The sequence below is a fragment of the Catharus ustulatus genome, chromosome 4, assembly GCF_009819885.2.
Source record: "Catharus ustulatus isolate bCatUst1 chromosome 4, bCatUst1.pri.v2, whole genome shotgun sequence".
Classification (NCBI taxonomy): Eukaryota; Metazoa; Chordata; class Aves; order Passeriformes; family Turdidae; genus Catharus; species Catharus ustulatus.
Window position 1 is genome coordinate 71272483 of NC_046224.1, and position 12922 is coordinate 71285404.

The 12922-nt window shown below is 45.8% G+C and overlaps 1 protein-coding gene across 5 annotated transcripts in view; it reads left to right on the forward strand.

Moving 5' to 3' along the window:
* IQSEC3 (IQ motif and Sec7 domain ArfGEF 3) overlaps positions 1-12922 on the forward strand; it is a 98014-nt gene that overhangs the window by 70493 nt on the left and 14599 nt on the right. For all 5 annotated transcript variants that reach the window (XM_033057024.2, XM_033057026.2, XM_033057029.2 and 2 more), the window contains 3 exons: positions 2543-2704; positions 11775-11897; positions 12539-12705. In XM_033057024.2, coding sequence (XP_032912915.1) covers positions 2543-2704; positions 11775-11897; positions 12539-12705 — 452 coding nt within the window. The remainder of the gene's footprint in view (positions 1-2542; positions 2705-11774; positions 11898-12538; positions 12706-12922) is intronic.

Below are 12922 nucleotides of genomic sequence, written 5' to 3' on the forward strand. Positions count from 1 at the left end.
GCTGGCTGCGTGGGCACAGGGAAAGCCAGCAGGACCTGAGGAATCCCGCAGCGTTTACTGGCTCTGCTTAACACCCCTGCAACACCAAAAATGAATAGCTCAGGGGAGAGGGGAATAGAGTTGTCTGCTGCACATCTGGGTAAAAGCTACATGCTGCACTACATGGGATACATCTGCAGGTGTTCAGTGGCAGAGATGTTGTATTGCTATCAGGATTTTGTGGAGAACAAATTGAATCCTGGGAAAAACTGATGAAAAGCTGCTGTTAGTGAAAGAATATTTCAGTTATAGTCTAGGCAGTGCAGGAGGGCTGTCACAGCTGGACTGTTTTATCCTCATCCTCTGATGGCATTGCATGTACCATCTCAAATGAAACCTGCACATCCACGTCAGTGTGTGCATTCTTCTGGCCATATTCAGCTCTCAGCTCCTCTGGAGTGGATCCAAAGTCAGTGCAGTGACTTTGGAGTCACACAGGTGTAACTGAGTTCATCCTCACATTTTGAACACCATACTGTCCCTTGCCAAATACCAAAGTGTGCAGGTGGATGTGCATTTTATGAATCTCTGTTGCTTAATTTGACTTGTGTCCCAACCATATCACCTTTGCACTCAGCAGGGAACTTTACCTGTACCCTTCAATGGTGAACCTGGAGGTTTGTGTGATAATAAAGAAGATGTATTTTTAAGTTTCCCTGAAGAAGGCCTGGAGTTTTCTGTGTCAGATTTTGCACCTCTCCTATTTACAAATTTAATGGGCTGACTGTTCTTGCAGGCCTCTCCCCAGGGATGCCACACTGCCCAGGATATTTTCTTTTGACATTACAGAGTAAGCAGAAACTATTTCAAGCCCATCTACTTTTTACATGCCCATGAGGCCCCTGTAAGGAGCAGGCCACTCTGCTGAATGCTGATCCCCTTATAGCTAGACATATGCTGCTCACCCGCATACTTCACCACCTGACAATGTCACAGTCTGTGCCTGTGCATATCATGCATTCATGTGCTCTGAAATCTCATCCTATTCTTTCCTCACCCCAGGGAACTGCCTGAGCAAACTCATTCCTTGAGCCTTGACAAAGAATCCTGAGTTTGGATTAATGATGGAAGCATGACATCATTTCGTGAAGTCACCCTCTTACCTCTCTCCACCCACCAGCTCAGAGAACCAAAGAAATGTGGCAATCTTGCTGCCACTGCAGTGATTCACCTCAGCACAGTGCATCCTGATAGAGACCCTTCAGTGGGGCAGACTGAAATATAGGAGGAAAACTTCCTGCACAGTACAAATGTATCTTTTTGTTCATCTCTGCATTGTGAGACAGGTACCACGTAGGGTCACACCCACTCTCAGGATACACAGAGTCTTATAAACCAGGACAGGAGGATGGGATCAGATGTTTTATCAGGGCCTCTGGCAATAGAACCAGGGGTAATGGTATTAAACTGAAGTAGGGCTGGTTTCAAGTAGATGTAAGGAAAAAGATTTTTACAGTGAACGTGGTGAAACACTGGCACAGGTTGCACAGAGAGGTGGTGGATGCCTCCTATCTGGAGATACACAAGATCAGGTTGGAGGGATCTCTGAGCCACTTTCTCTAGATGAAAATGTCCCCACTCACTGCAGGAGGATTGGAGTAGATGGCCTTTAAAGGTCATTCCCAACCCAAACCACTCTGCTTCTGTGAGAGCTGTGTGTGCAGGCACAGACACTGGCACATTGAGAAGCACAAAATCACTCCCACAGCCAGGCAATCAGGCCCACTCAGCACCAGACCTGTTCTCAAAGAGATGCTCACAGCCACAGAGGGAGAAAAGCCCTCTGTCTGGGAGCTGCACACTGTTCCCTCCCTTCTGACAAAGCATTCTCTGGGTGTCTTCTCTCACACACAAAGATTTCTGCCTGAGGGTGTGAATCAATAGAGAAGGGAAGAAAAACATAGCTAAGGGTGGGGGAAATGGAGGAAGAGATAAGCAAATCTGAGTGTGGGATTTCTGTTCAGGCAGCCAACATCAAGCTCAGGTGAGGAAGGTAAAAAAGTATCACTCGACAATGAACATTGAAAATGTATGAGAAAAAAATTATTTTTTAGCAAAAAAAGTGTCCACTTTTGGTTATCCCCCTTGGAGTCTTGAGCCTCGTTGGCCCATAGACCATGGCAGCAATGTCTCCTAAGTTTCTTCCCAGAGGAAAGAGCCTTTGACTCTGGAGCAGATTGATGGCAGAAGAGTCAGCAATGAGGTGTGGTACAATGCAGCAGAATCCTTTGTGGCAGTGGGATGCCACTTGTGATTAGCAGGTGACAGCAGGTGCTGCAAGTGACACAGCAGGTCCTATGGCATCTTTTTGTCCTCAGCAGCAGCTAGGGGGGCACACAGGAAGCTACTTTTTCTCACTCCAACCAGTCCCACTCCTGACACACTCATAGGAGCCGAGGCACGCACCAAGAGCTGCATTGATGCAAGCCATGGGATGAGCCAGAGGCAGCAATGCCTCCAAGAGATCATGCAAACTCACCATGTCTCTGTCCTTCCCTTGCAGAAACCCAGACAAAGGGATCCAGTTCCTGATCTCCCGAGGCTTCATCCCAGACACCCCCATTGGGGTGGCACATTTTCTGCTCCAGAGGAAGGGCCTCAGCCGCCAGATGATCGGGGAATTCCTGGGCAACAGCAAGAAGCAGTTCAACAGGGACGTCCTGGAGTAAGTGTGCAAATCTCTTCCCCTCCTCCCTGCCCTCTAAAGGAGTTGCCAGGCCACTCTGCCCCTGGCTGCACCAGAAAGCATTTTGTTATCCTCCACACCCCTTCACCCCTACTCTTCAGGAACTCCACCACTGCCAGTCCCTATCTGGCATCCCACATTTCCCAGCTGTGTGTTTCACCCTTCATATCATCAGTTCTTTCATTTCAGTCCCTCCTCAGGAGGCCTGTGGTCACCTAGCAGGAGCTCAGCACTGTCTGGTGGTAGAACTAGTGATTCTGCCAGGTTTGGGGGCTGGGAAACTCTTTGGCTGGGGTTTCATCCCATCCCATCCAGAAGGCACCTCTGATGCCTTCTGGGAAGTACTAAGAGAGGCAGAGGAGGAAAAATATCTGCTTCTTGCTGTGAGATCAGCAGGGAGAGATGAGTGCTGGCTACATACTCTTTCTGTCCAGGCTGGAAATTGGTGGCCCTTTGAGTTTGTCCAACTGCATTATGAGGATAATTACAAGGTCCTATTTGTGGTGATGAGGTGATTTCAGTAGCATGCATTACTAAGGGCTCATCATTGCCAGAGCAGCCACAGAGCACTAAGGAACATCCCCACTCCAAAATCTCCAACGAGCTGAGTTGCACCTTCTCAGAACAAAATCTGTTTCCTTTCTGCTTCTGTTCAGTGGCTGCCTTTGCTGGACCAATTCTCTCCCCATGTCCCTTTCCTGGTCACAAGCCATGCATCTCTCAGCCTACACCTCTCTCCTCTTTCAAAACTAGTTCATTCAGAAACCCATTCCAAGGCATGACCAGCACTCAGCTGTGTCTTTCTTTTATTATGCAGAAACACAACTTTTAGTGAGAGCTATCTTTCCATTAGGTGGAGAGTCCTTTGCACTGGGTTCTTTATTACATTCTCCCATTCTCTAAAATATTCTCTATTTCCCTTGAATTTTGCAGTGGTTTCTCTTGAACTAAAACCATACAGAAACTCCAAATCCCACCCACATACCACTTCTACTCCAGAGAAAGACTGGAGGGTGCCGAAGTTCAAGAGCCAAATCTAGGCCTAAATTTTGAAATTAATTTCAGCTGCAGTTGCTGCTTCTTATTGCTGCAAGTACCTACCTGACCTTAGGTCCATCTCTTTTTTTAATATACTGTGGAAGTATTGATTTGTCCAGCAACAAGACACATGGGCTGTCCAGTCTCTTCACACTGAGAACTACAATTAAAAGTAATTGCCTCTTTTTCTCCAGTAAGCATTGTGTGGGCTGCTTTCCCTGACAGATAATCTGCTCAAGTCCAAACCTAGCCTCTGCACACACAGGGAAATATTGCAACAACAGTAGGCTGACACTTCCTTTTAATCCTAAATTTGGCATCATCCCTGCAAATGACCATGTTCTTCTGCCTCACATGGGACTACAGACTCAGTGTCTGCAAACTGGAAACAGTCTCTATTGCAAATCCTGGTGTCAGCCTCAGTGCTCAGGAGCTGCAGTGTTGGGGGTGCTGTTTCTGCATGGGGGCCATTGGAGCAGGTGGTCCTACTACATCATGCTCATTAGTCAAAGTTTCCGCTGCCCCTCTCATGGTGACACTCCAGATGTTCAGTGAAAGAGTGACTTTGCCCATCCTATTAACATCTGTAGAAAACAAGGCTCAAAGATGGGGACTGAGATATTGAGGCTCTGTGTACATGGATACATCTTGGGCAGGGACTGTGTGTATCTGAACATGCACTAAACAACTGGGTCTGAGTTCAGGGTTCAAACCTGAGTCTGATCTCTCCAGGCTAGAGATGAAATGCTTGCACTAACAATCTGTGCTGCCATCCCCTCTTCACAATAAATGGCTGATTCTTCTTCCTTAAAGGCAAAGATAAAAGTAGACTTAAAATATATGCAGAATGTTCTAAAACAGGAAGGAAAAAACATGCACGTTCAACTGTTTGTAGCTGTGCCATTTGAAGGTACTTTCTTCCTGTGCTGGTATTGGGGTATGCTTGGTGCATGGAGCATGGTTGGTGGGTTTTGCAAGCAAATTTTTCATCAGCTGCTCATGAGAGCTGGATGGGCAATGGCTGCACACCCAGCAGCATGCCACGCATGGAAACAAGGCATTGAAAGGAGAAATCATGGCCCAGAATTATAATCCTGGGTATTTTTCCTGTCCATGCTGCAGGAAGCAGAGGGCTGTCAGTGTAGTGTAGTGTGCTGGCATTTCCAGTGTACTGTATCTCAAGGGATGGTCACAACTTATGAGCTGTTTCTATGGGAACAAGAGGCAGATCAAAGACCTTTTGGCATTTTAGAACCATCTAAGACCTTGTTTGGTTCTCATCCCCCATCCAATTCCCATCAAACTAGCTCAGGAACACTGACACAGGTTGGAGAATAGACTCTGCAAGGGCTGTCTTGCTGTCCCCACATCCACCCACACTTAGCAATGTTAAGATACATGGTATTCCCTGGAGACATGTGGCAGACAGGAGGGCTCATACAGTAGCTTTTGCACAATTTGCCCAATACCACAGTAATTTTGTGGCCCAAATATGCAGAAGAAGAACTGGCACATGGTCCTGCTGAGGTCAAATGCTCAGGCAGGGTGACCATGAGCAGGCAGTAGTGCTTGGACAAGCTCTGACCACCTGCAGTGAGCAAGCCTGTATGCAGGCAGAGATATCTGTGCTCTTTCACATCCCAAACCTGACCCTGGAGCCTCCTCTACCTCCCCAAAGCAATTTCAATTATTGATGCCACTTGCTGTGTTAGTTTAGCTCTCGCTCGATGTGAAAACTTATGTTGCAATTGTGTATTGTAAGCAACGTTCCTACTGCAGCCAGGCAGAATTAACACAGCTGCATGAATAAATAACAGGACAGCTTTTAAAACATCTGCAAAAGTGTCAGCCTCCCTTGTGCATTTGGAGGCAGGGCAGAGCTGCCCAGGTTACAAGCTCCAGACTCAGCTGTAATGTCCAGCCGTAAGTCTGTGCTCTGCAGAGTTCCTTTGACTTCTGCAGGTATTGAAGCTGTGCTGGCTGACAGAGAAGCCAACCTAACCTCTGCCTGTTCTGTCAAACAGCAGAGCTCAGGAGTGCAGAGCAGCATTTGGCACTCCCCACCTAGTAAATGTAAAACTCCAGAGAAGTGCTATGCTGGTTGTAAAGCCTTTTATGTAAAAGGGCAGGGGTTTAGGTGAGGTAAGCATTTTATGAGGATTGAGCACTTTGGTCTGCTATTTTATCTTCCCACATCTTTGTGCCCAGTACCTAAATGCCCTGAAATTATAATCTCCCTTCCATCTTCCTGCTCTTATATTTCAACCTTTAACTGACTTTCTTGGAACTCAAAAAAGGTGTCTGGATGATTCACAAGTAGTTTTACAGGCTAGTCAGAGGAACAGCAGAGAGAGCAGGAGATTTTCTACGGTTTCTGACTATAATTGACACACATGCATTGATAATGCTGAACCACTCGGGTCTGTCTCTTTAGGAAGATGCAGTTTGTAATTTTCTTGTTTAGAAAAGATGTCAGTCTTTAAAACTAGGATTTATCTCACCTGCTGTTGGCCACCACCAAGTTTAGTGTCTTCTACAAATTTAGGAATTCCTTTTGTCAATGGAGAGACATGGGGCCCTCAAGAGTGTTGTTTTTCTCAGTGTGCTAGTTTAGGCTGGACGTGCAGCTTTTAGGCATTTTGTGTTACAGGGCATAAATCCCACTTGTAACCTATTTTAAGCATCCCACAGAACAACCATTCACTGTGATTAGCATCCCACAGTAAGAGCCAAGAATCTCCTTCCACTGGCTGTCCTGCAGTCAGTAAGAGGGTGTTCCTGGGGACCTGCCCCAGGGTTTCAGTGACCACCATTCAGGGAATACAGCTGGAGAGAGGTAGCCTGACCAATTAAAGGATCTATGTGGTACTGAGCAGTTTAAATCAAATCTATTTGTCAAGTGCTGCAGAAAAATAATTCTGTTGCTTTGAAAAAGTCAGGCCCAAGGCATTAACACATAGCTTTAATATGAGACAAATCATCATTCTTTCATCCTTTTTTCATTCTGTGATTATTTGTTGCTTTTCTTCTCCTTCCTTCACTTTAGTCCGTTCTTCCCCTCCACCTGTTCCTGACTTAAGAATTGCTTCCATTTATAGTTCATTCATGAACAAGATAATGTGGGTGATTTCATGAATGGAGTCATGTGTGCTGCTACTGGATGGTTTGAGTTCAGCTCATGGGACTTGGAAGTGCAGATGTGGCTGTCCTGGTGCAGTTGCTGTCAGAGGAGAAATGAGCAGAGATTCCAGCAGAGGAGACATTGTGCTGAGTTGGGGTCTGGTTGGTGTTAAGAGTGGAAGTTGCTGTTTGCATTCTCCCTGGGGGTGAGCAGGTCTTCTGTCTGTCAACCTTATGTTTGTTGTCTTCTCTTTCTGTCATGAAAATCAGGGAGAAAAAAGCTGCTCTCAGTAAGTGCAGAGCTGGGAGCCCAGCAAAGGGGCTGTCTCTCAAAGAAGTGTTAGGTTCCTTCTGGACAGACAGCATGTCAGGTTAGCACAAACTAGCCTTCTTTCTCCTCACTGAGGATGCTACAGAGGACCAGTAAGGGACTCATATCACAGGAGGGTTTGAGCAGGAGCAACAGATAAGGCTGTGATGGAAACAGGACAGAGGAAAGAACTTGTCAGGCAGTTCTGACATCCTGCTGCAAGCAGGGCTGTAGCACACCCCAAATGTAAGTAAGAACAGCCTTCTCCTGCCAGGCCTGTACAGGCTGAAGGTGCAGCTCAAGTCTGACCTGTCCCCAGAGAAGCTCAGGAAGGAGTAGATTCCCAAATAAGTAACCATGTGAGCTACCAACAGCCAAGGGAGAGTCAGAAGGCATGACAGACTCAGGGAAAAACAGGCAATAGATGTCCTGTAGCATTCTCCAGAAAGGGAAGACTGGTGCTGTCTCCATTGTAGAGGCTGTCCTTCCCAGGAGGGTGTGGAGGGCAGGACTGGGACACACACCTATGCCCACTGGTACATGGAATCAGGGAGTCCTGCTAACTTTGCTTTCTGTTCAGTTCCTACATGCAGAGCAATCTCCTTCCTGGGAGCTGAGCTCTTCTACAATTCACCCAAATCCTGATTCACTCTCAGAAAGCTTTTAGAGTTAGGGAGGCCAAGAAAAGGCATGGTTTCCATTAATATCTTTGTGCCTTGTGATTTTAAACTTTCCACCTGGCTGCCTCACCCCTTCCTCCCTCCCTGAGTCTCTGAGGCTGCAGGTTCATTACAGAGGCTTTTAGTTGCATCCCAGCTCCTGCTGCATTGTCACCTGAGCGGAAAAGCTGGAAAATAGGTCATTACACTTGGGTGAGCAGATCCCAGCCCCACATGATACAGCTGCTTCCTGTCTTCTTGCCATAGGCTTTTTTTGCCATGCTAAACCCTCACAGATCTTCTGTCATTATGTCCACCCAGTTTTGGGGGGATATTTCCCTGTAGCCTAGGAGGGTACAACAGAGACAATAGCTAAGCATAATAATCCAACTAGGAGCCATCTCTTTGGTCCTGGAACCTGGTATAGAATTCTCTGCTTGTTGTTGTGTAGTGCATCAGAGCAGATGAAGCTCCTCATGTACACAGGTGGCACGAGAGTCCTCAACCTCCACCACCTTGTTTATGAGGCTGGGAGCCAGCACTTTTCCTGCTCACTTCAACAACATGATCCAAAGTCATATCCTTGCAGAGAGTGGGCTAAATGAATCTCTGGATGCACTGCGAGCTCAGTTCATGTGGGTTGTTGCAAGTTCATGGGCAGGAAGGAGTTGAACTATGAGATTTTATAAGGTGTTTACTGTAGCATCATCCCCCAAGTCTCCCAGCAATCCTGGAACAGGCATCTCACAGGTGTCCAGCTGTTTGTGGAAAAATGAACTCAGCACTGACTTTGGCTTGTGCATGTAAGTTGTGGTTTATTCCTTGGATGCAGAGAGCCACTCACTCTCATATCCTTTGTCAGCTTCTCAGGTTTGGAAAGAAAAGACCTCCTTACTCTGGTTTCACAAAGAAAAGTTGTGCTGCATTTCAGGGGATGTCTGACATAGTTAGCAGAGTGCATTTGGAAAGTTAATGCTAGTCTGTGCACAAATCTGAAGTCAGGGAAGGCTGCAAAACTTCCAGCTGTCTAGAAGAGGAGCAGGAACATGGCAGACCCAAAGCACAAGGCAGTTTGCCTCTTTGAATGGACTTTGCTGCGTCATATTTGCACACAAAAAGCATCAGACAAGCCTGATCCACCTTTCTTTCTGCCTGTCTAGCAGCAGAAATAGCAGTTTGGTACCTGATGGCTCCTCTAGGAGCTGTTCTTCAGACCTTCAACACAGGATTTGTCAGATAAATCAAATCCAAGCACTGACTTTGTTTGAATCAACCATTCTCCCTAACCTGTCCTTCCTACCTGGTCAATTTTTAAAGTAAGCAGGACAGGGACACTGTTCTTTGGGCTGAGAAGAGACTCCCAGGAGTTAGAATTTACAAAGTAAACCTGCATCAGTCAGTCTAGGAGAAAAACCCTCAAAGGAGAATCCAAGCATAACTCATATAGCAATGCCTGTTTGAGCTTGAAAAGAGCTTGAAAAGAAAACAGCTGCCTTGTCCTAATGAGGGCTCAATGCTTTCCGTATTAAGGACATTGACTTGATTACTTGAGATTTGTACACAAAGAGGGGGATGTGTTAGGGCAGCCTGTGTAGAGGGGGAAAGACTGATCAAAGAAGGAAGGAGTAAGCAAAAGATAAATGATTCAATGCTGGTGGATTGGGGTTACTAGGGTGACCTTAGTGGGTGTCCCTGGGGTGTGCAAGGACTCAGTGTTCACATGCCTGCAAGCAGACAACAGCAGCAAAATCACTGGGGTCAGTGCTGAGAAACACTGCTCACTGGAAAGGATTGAAAAATAATAACAAAAGCCCAAGTGCAGAGGTGGTCGCAGCTGTGAATACAATAACGACTAACAAGGAGAAAACTGCTCTTACTATCAAAGATAAATTCCAAGAAGCAGGATGCCTTGATGTTAACCCAAGGCACTGAGTATATGTATGAGAAAAATGAAAAATAACAAAGGAAAGAGGAAAGTGGGGGAAGTTTTTCTTACTGCCAAGTGTTTCTGCAGTCCACCTTTTGGAGAGATAAAAAAATTATTTCATGGAAGATTTCCTGTGAGAACAGTCTCTTTGCTTCTCTTCCCTTGTTCCCTGTTTTTTTCTGAATTTCGATTTGTGCAGAGAAAGAGCTCAGAATTTCTAGCTGAGGTTGTAACAAGCCCAGTCTCAGAAGATACAAAACACTTTATGCTCAGTCAGAACTCTTGGTACATTATTCTGCGGGTGTCACCCCAGTTAAATGATGATTACTCCTGAATCAATAAGGCAGTGGAGGAATGCAGAAATGTCTCTGAGCATTTGAACTCTGTCCTTCAGCCATTTGAGGCAACAGATTTTTATTCTAGCAAGGCTGTTCATGGCACTCAACAGCTTAGTTCACAAACCACTTCCCAAAAACCCGCAGCAAACTGCAGCACTTAGAAATGACCAACAGACACACCCCCTGTTTATCTCAGAAAGGAAGAAGAAACTAGTAACAGCACATCCCTTTATTAGTAGATATTTCTTTGGCAAACTTTCCAGATAATCGTAGGAAACAGAAGGATCCAGAAGAGAGAGAATCTCCTCCCTCTCTTATTTCCCTGTACCACTCCTCAAAAATCCCACACAACCTGTCTTGGGGAAAATTTCCTCGTTAATAACTTTAAATTTGGGATCAGTTTATTTTACCACATGACAAAGCAATCCAAACATAATACAAAGAATTAAATAAAAGGGTTAATGGGCTAATAATTTTTAATGCACTTCTAATTTCAAGGTGGTCCCATTAGCAAATTAGTAACTTTGTATTTAAGGAAGGTTTAAAGAAAATGGAATTTTAGCACCTGTGATTTTCTTCATCTCTCAGATAGAATTTCAGTTTAGAGAATTTATTTCTGGGAAAGAATAATGACAACCAGGAAGGTAAATTTTGCATATCAAAGTCAGTGGAAAGCAGATTAATTCAATATCTGTCTTTCTTAGAATAACTCTTTTTTAGACAGGGTACAAAGCTTTGGACATGAGAAACTTTTTGCTGAGAGTGGTAGAGAGAGAAATTAGCAGAGGAATTATAAACAGGGGAGTGAATTGGCTGATACAGACATTAGTGCCTACATACTCTGCTGAAATGGGAAGTTGGGCCTAAGGGACATAATTTCTAAGTCTAGTCTTTTGATTAATGCTTGCAGTAATGACCTGAGCACAAAAGGTAGGAATATGCTAACAGAATGTGCTGAAGCCACATGGGAAAGGTGTTGTCATTACAAGTGACTGAAATATCATGCAGTAAGAATAAGCAGATTATTTGACTAATACAGAGAGCAAGAACTGTAGTGGTAGGTTTTGGAGACTAACAGCAGGGCCTTTATCAGATGAGAATGCTTTAGTGGGAAATAAGAGAGGTGTCAGCCCCTTCTTGGGATATCTAAACTGGCCATGAATTTCCAGTGAGCAGTGAACCACATTGAAATGCAAAGTGACACCAGATGAGCAGGTAATGTTGCATGTTTTTTCTGTACAACAGCTTCCATTTCCTATTTTCTCTGAGCTGATTCTGGTCTTACTGATATTGATACAGGTGTCTAAATATCTATGTCAATATAGATGTCTAAATATCTATATAGATACAGGTAAGTATCAATACATACATATACACATATTTTCTCTGTGAATGTATATGTGAATGTATATGCTGTCTGTGGTGTGATATGTATATATCATGGTGTACACATGCACACACATAATTATATGAACATATAGTAAAACACAAGAATTGCTCACCAGCTGTAGAAGGCAGGAATCATTTGAGTGAAATCGCTGTCCATGGTAAGAAGGATCCAGGAAGCCATAGTGATGGGATTTACCATAGTGGAGGAGCCTGCCTGGTGTCACCCATGGGAGGATGTTCTGATGAAGGCTGTCTCCCCATCTCACAGCTGTGTGGTGGATGAGATGGACTTCTCAGGCATGGAGCTGGATGAAGCCCTGCGGAAATTCCAGGCCCACATCCGCGTGCAGGGGGAAGCGCAGAAGGTGGAGCGGCTCATCGAGGCTTTCAGGTAAGAGAAGGAGCCCTGCAGCCCCACTGGTGCAACCAGGGGAAGCAGGGAACACAACAGACCCAAGGCAAACAGCAGCAGTCATGGAGAGAATGTCCACGGAGTTGCCTTGCAAAGATGAGGATCATGGAGGGGCTCCTGAAGGATGGAGTCCTCTGTGCCACTGCTGTGCCACAGCTGTGGCTTTGTCAGGTGTTCAGTGCCATGAAGGGTGCCAGGGGCCAGAGGGAGGCCAGTCCTGATGTGGCTGCCAGCAAGGAATCCCCTGTTCAAGGATGACTCACAGGAGTCACCAAGAAGGGCTTGCAGGGCTGCTGGATTCTCCCCTGGTGCATCCAGAGGAGTGCTCTGTGCTTAGCAAGGCAGGCTGGAGCAGACCCCTCCTGCATTACACTTATGGGTTGACACACTCTGAGTGGTCCTCTCCAGTCACACTTGCTTTTATGGTTCCTGAGGACAAGAATGCTAAAGTTTCAGCCACTGGTGGGGAAATTTGCTTTCAGACAGCAGTGGGTTCCTTCTCTTATGTGTGAGAGGTGGAGTGAAAGAGGAATGTGATCTGCCTGTGATAAAGCCATTGCCAAGCTGGAGCAGAGGGCTCCCATGTTCCATGCTAAGTGTGTGCATCCCTCCTGCTGCAGCCAGAGGTACTGCATGTGTAACCCAGACGTGGTCCAGCAGTTTCACAACCCGGACACCATCTTCATCTTGGCCTTTGCAATCATCCTCCTCAACACGGACATGTACAGCCCCAACATCAAGCCTGACAGGAAGATGATGCTAGAGGACTTCATTCGCAATCTGAGAGGTGAGGGTCCTGCCTTGATGTTTGGTTTTCTTTTTTTTGCCCTCTTGTTTTCTAAATTCTGCCCAGATGAAGGCAGGAAAATCCTTGTGGAACTACCTTTCTCCAGGTCTTCTGCTGCTTGCCTGTGAGCCTGACATGGAAGGCCCTTTGAGATGCCTTCCAGGGTGCTGGGGAAGGGAAATTCTAATTAGCTTTGTTTTCTGCAGAAAGCTGTCCA